This window comes from Gavialis gangeticus, unplaced genomic scaffold (assembly GCF_001723915.1).
Source record: "Gavialis gangeticus isolate Ggan-Ray unplaced genomic scaffold, GavGan_comp1, whole genome shotgun sequence".
In the NCBI taxonomy this organism is placed as follows: domain Eukaryota; kingdom Metazoa; phylum Chordata; order Crocodylia; family Gavialidae; genus Gavialis; species Gavialis gangeticus.
In genome coordinates, this window is record NW_017729022.1 from 9,920,681 (window position 1) to 9,926,312 (window position 5,632).

Genomic DNA, 5,632 nt, shown 5'->3' on the forward strand with positions numbered 1-5,632 from the left:
CACCCTCTGGGTGCTGCCCTCCAGCCAGCTGGCAACCCATTTGACTGTGTGGGTGTCTACACCACAGCCCCCCAGTTTCTTAATGAGAACAGGGTGAGAGACAGTGTCGAAAGCCTTCTGGAAGTCCAGGAAGACTATGTCCACTGCTACCCCTGCATCTAATGATTTGGTGATCTGATTGTAAAAGGCCACCAGGTTGGTTTGACAGGACCTGCCACTGATGAACCCGTGTTGGTTGCCCCTAAGCATGCAGTAACATTTCAGTAACTGGCAAATGGCAGTTGACAGCCCATCCCTTTCCCAGGCAGGGGAACAGGCAGGCTGTCAATTAGCAAGGTCCCCTAAGGGCAGGGGTGGCAGGAGCAGCTCTATAGTGATTCCTAGTTGGAGCTTGTCTGTGAAACTCTTGAACCATGGGGCTGAGGGAATGTCTGTCCAGCTTCTCAGCTATTTTTCTACTGGAAGAAATTTCTTCCAGTAGAAATGAATGTCTGTATGCAGCTATAGCGGTGGGAAAATGAGAATAAACTGTCACAATGAGAGAGATTTTCAAGGGACCATGGTTGATTATTATTTTCTCCATCATACTATTGACTTATTAACTTATTATGTCCAAAGTGTTTACATGCATTATTGTAAGATTTAAATATATATGTATTGGTCTGGATCTATTAGGGTCATAATTTTCAAATAGGTTCAGATTTAAAACATAACGCTTCATTTAGCTTTATTATAAACAAATGATCACTATGCCTTCTGCTCATGGCATCATTCCTGTGGCACGAATTCTTGTTCTGTTGCAAAACTCAGATCCCTATTTTGTAAAATCAGCTTCCCATCAGCTTTTTATAATAGCTTTCTTCAGCTTCAAAAGAAGTACTGTCATCAAGAATGCAGGAGCACTGTTATATTTTATGACTAAAAAAATTGGTGTTAGGCTCTCTGCTTTTCAAAATATGGGACATTGCATCTGTTTGATAAACTAGTGACTCACATAAGCTTAAATGAAATAGAAGTCTAACTTGGAAATTTCAGTAGTGTTACACTGGCATAAAACTGAGTAAATGCAGTGGTAAATTACATTGCCTTTTCATTACAGATCCAGAGGTTTCTTATGACCCTGGATCTATCTTCTTTACAAGTGTTGTAGAACAATTTTGAAATACTAACTTTCTTTTTTTTTTTTTTTTTAATTTTAGCCTTTAAAAGGTTTTCAGTCCAATGGACCAGGGCTCCAATACAAAGTCAGTTGGCGTCAGAAAGATGCTGATGATGAGTGGACTTCTGTTATTGTTGCAAATGTTTCTAAATATATTGTGTCTGGTACACCAACCTTTGTTCCGTATGAGATAAAAGTACAATCTTTAAATGATCTGGGATATGCGCCAGAGCCATCAGAGGTGATTGGACATTCTGGAGAAGACTGTAAGTTTCATAGATTGACACTGTGTATTAATTAAAAAGCTCAAATACCAAGTCTCAGTAGAATTTAAACATTATTAAAAATGTGTGGGTTAGAAGAGAATTTTTCTTGTTTCTATACTAAGCATAGATTGATCAGTTCATACCTCTTGAAAATAGTAAAAGCCTTCATATACCTTGGTAGTCTTGAAGCCCCCTTTTGACATGAAGTTGTCAAATGAAGTAGATTTCAAAGTGCGACTTGTATCCTCTAATTCTGACCAGGGTTTTGTTGCATCTCTCCCCACAGTACCAATGGTTGCTCCCAACAATGTGCAGGTCCATGTTATTAACAGCACATTAGCAAAGGTGCATTGGGATCCAGTTCCCCTAAAAACAGTCCGAGGGCACCTTCAAGGATACAGAGTAAGTAATTACAGAAGCTATTTTAACCCTCCTTTTTATAAGAAAAATGCTATTGAAGTAGATGTCTGGTTGTGAAAAGCAACTGATGTAGTAAAAAAATTGTTTCTCAACACCACCATAAGTGGTGAGGGTGACCAATAGACAGAGTATACTTGATAACAGCAACTGTATAGTTAATGTGTGGCACTGCAACTGAGCGGATTAATAATTCTGAGAACAGGGTGTATCAGACTAGGTAACACACCACACTAACACAGTAATACTGTTTCCACTATACCAGCGGTAGGCTACCCCCAGCACAGGTGCCAGTGTGTGGCGCACAGAGGCATTTTGTTTGGCATGCACACCTCGGAGAAGGGGCTGGGGCTGCACTGCCACAACAAGGATCGGCCCCTTCATGGCTCCCCTGCTGTCTGTCCCTAGCATGCCAACATCTTACATGTCAAGGTGTTTTTGGCACTCTGCCCAAAAATGTTTCTGCCCCCTGCACTATATTATTCCTTTTTATTTATTTATTATTGCAATTTGTATGGCTTGTTCCAGCAAAGTCTCAGGGTAGCTTGTGGTAAGAAAATAGAATAACTTTTAAAACAGGAGAGCAACAAGAGAAAAGTAAGCAACAAAAGAAGAAAACAACTTAAAAGGGTACTAGAATATGAATATAAAACAGTGACCCATCAAGCAATATTGTCACTTAGATTTGTTTGCCTAATGCCTGCCCAGATAGGAAGTTCTGAGAGCACTTCTGAAAGATGCCAGAGCTCAGACTTTCATGAGGATCCTTGAGAGGGAGGGAGTTCCAGAGCTGGGGAGCCACTGCCAAGAATGACCTCCCACATTTTTTTGCCATGCAGACTTGATATACCGATGGTACTTGCAGGAGGTTGTCCTTGGCTGGCCTCAGGGAATGCAGTGTGGTAAAGGAAAGAAAGAAAGAAGGTGTTCTCTCTCTTTGTACAGTGATACAAGTTAACTACATTACTGTAATTTTAACTCTGGATGAAATGTGGTTAAAGGTTGCCCTGATTTTTTTTCTATATTTTTTTCATCAAAGGAGCATGCAGAAGTAACTGTTACTTTGTAACATTTTATTCTGGTGCATAACAGTTGCATCTGACTACTGCACAGATAACTATTTCACAGATACAGAATGTACAGACTGTATTTCAAATGTCATAGTTATTTTTATAATTCTCAAAGCAAATTCATGATCTTTTATCAAAAATATTAATACGGTACTAGTACCAAATTAAAGTGTCCTATGATAATGTCATCATGGATTTCAAAGCCTGGGGTTAGCTAATGTGTATTATCATGTTAGGGATGTATACATGAGTTGCTGGGGAGATTGGGCACAAGTGTCACAAGACTGAAAGCCAGTCAGTAAAGCTAGCTGTAGTCTAAATAAGACTACAGAGGTCATCCTCAAACACTTGCACGTGGGTAAGGCAGACATAATTCTTAATATGCTTGGGAGCTTTTAATAATTTTGGATTTAAAAAGGTACTGAAAAAAGCATTAAAAGCATTTTGATTGATATGGCTGCTCTTCTTTTGCTTTAATTTATTTTCCTGATTTATTTCCTTATTTTTCAACCATTTTTCAGCATAAGGATGCTGATACATGTGATGCTCTGGATGCTTTAATTAGAGAAGCTCTCAGAGCCACTCTAATTAAAGTGCCCCCTCCACCTGCCTCCTGGGGCATGTGTATAAACACCCAGTATGTCTACACTGCCTCCATAGCACCTCTAGGAGCACCGTTGAAGTGCACATCTTGCAAACGAATTCCTCAGTGCATCCCAAAACCTGGCAATTAGGCAGTATGGCTGGTTTATCATAGCTGGGACCACTCATCCAGAGCTACGCTCAGGCTTGTGCTCAGGCTCTATTCAAGACTGAATTCACTCAGGTTTTGGGGTCTGCTGAGCAGAAACATGTGCGCAGACAGGGTGTGCTTCTCAGAAGCATTCCTAAGGTCAGACATACCCTAACAGTCTAACCTTGTGCAGTAATACAATCTTGGTATATAACCTCTGCAGCTGTAAAGATGGATGTCACAATGCAATTAGACTGGCAAGCATTCATAAGCCAGAGGGCACAAACTGACAGGAAGAAAAGACCATGTCAGAGTTCAGAGAAAATATTTAGTTGTTTGTTTGTTTGTTTGTTTGTTTGTTTGTTTAAGAAATTATTTATGTCTAGCATTACCTTCAGAGACATTTCATCAGCCAACCTGATCTTAAACTAAGATGCAGACAAGCAGATTCCTTCACCTGTGTGGTGCTTGCTGTAGGGTTGACATCCAGGTCTCCTTTCATGATCTGTCAACCATTTCAGCCTAATACAATTCCTTATTTCCTTCATGAACAAATATCTCTGTGAGCATGGGTGACTGGTGCCTCCTGAGTCTGCGGGGGAACCAGTGGGGCATGACTGGGGGGTCCCCCAGTGGCCGGTTGCAAAGCATGCCAGTGCTGGTACTTCCGCTGCCAACGTGCCACCAGGGGAGCCAATTTCGGAGGGGGGCACTAGCACTCTCTATGCCCCCCTGCCAGCTAGAGTGCTCACTGTCAGGGAGGGCATGTGCTTTCCTGTGCCCCCAGATGCATTGCCTATATCTGTGAGATTTATTCATCATAGTCTGGTCATTGATCTATTTCTGGAACAATGTAACTTTGAGCTGCTGCTTGAATAGGGCTCATTGCCAAGTCCCACAGTTTAGCCATAAATAACTATATTTTTATTTGTATCCGGGTATTCATGAAAGATCTGAACAATCCCAGGTTACGGTACAAGAATACTGCAATGGTCCCTTGTTAATATATTTGTTTGTTTGTTTTTACACTTAGATTTACTATTGGAAAGTGCAGAGTTTATCTCAGAGAAGTAGACGGCATGTGGAAAAAAAGATCCTGACCTTCAATGGAAACAGAACGCATGGAATGTTGCCAGGACTGGAGCCTTACAGCTCTTACAGGCTGAATGTGAGAGTTGTTAATGGTAAAGGGGAAGGACCAGCAAGCCCTGACAAAATATTTAAGACGCCTGAAGGAGGTATGAAACCCAAGGAATTAAACTAAACTTGTTAAATTTAAAAAATGACACATTCTGGGCTTGTTTTTATATTTAGGGATTATTATAGCCATGATTATTAAACATTATGTTTTTGTGTTGAAAACTTGAAAGTAAGTGGAAGGTCAATACAGAACATATGCCAGAATAGGATGAGACATATCTGTGAAATCCACTTTAATTTACATATATTCTCTTTATAAGTTCCCAGTGCACCTTCATTTTTGAAGATCACTGATCCAATGCTGGACTCTCTCACTTTGGAATGGGGTTTACCCACTTACCCAAATGGCATTTTGACAACGTATATACTGAAGTTTCAGCCAAGTAAGTAAAACATTGTAAAAGCAAAATCTCTTAACCCAAAGCCTGCTGAATACTAATTCATATATTTAAATTTAGTAGACATACTGTACTTAACAGATACTTTGAGTTGTAAATTATCTTTTAAACAGTAAAAAGAATTCATGCTGATTAAATGTTTATGTTAAAATGTGCAAAACTTTCATCTACATTGACAGTGATCCCATTTGGAGATTTTAATCTCCTGCACTATAGTTATGAAATTTGCAAGTGGATAAGTTGTGTTTTGTTGTTTTGATTTGTTTGGTTTTTTTATTTTCTATGCCATGGGGTTCAGGGCATGCCAGGGGGTTCAGGGCACGATGCAGCCCAGCTCGGTGGCAGTGCTGGGCGGTGCTCGGTGGCAGTGCTGGGAGGGCAGGTTGAGT

The 5,632-nt window shown here is 40.3% G+C and overlaps 1 protein-coding gene across 12 annotated transcripts in view; it reads left to right on the top strand.

The window, feature by feature from the left end:
• The window catches only part of NRCAM (neuronal cell adhesion molecule), a 204,782-nt gene that overhangs the window by 137,161 nt on the left and 61,989 nt on the right, over positions 1-5,632 (top strand). For all 12 annotated transcript variants that reach the window (XR_002096795.1, XR_002096796.1, XM_019514573.1 and 9 more), the window contains 4 exons: positions 1,200-1,425; positions 1,712-1,827; positions 4,679-4,883; positions 5,106-5,228. Coding sequence is in view for 10 of the 12 variants with exons in the window: in XM_019514573.1 (XP_019370118.1) it covers positions 1,200-1,425; positions 1,712-1,827; positions 4,679-4,883; positions 5,106-5,228 (670 nt within the window). In the remaining 2 variants the exon portion in view is untranslated. The remainder of the gene's footprint in view (positions 1-1,199; positions 1,426-1,711; positions 1,828-4,678; positions 4,884-5,105; positions 5,229-5,632) is intronic.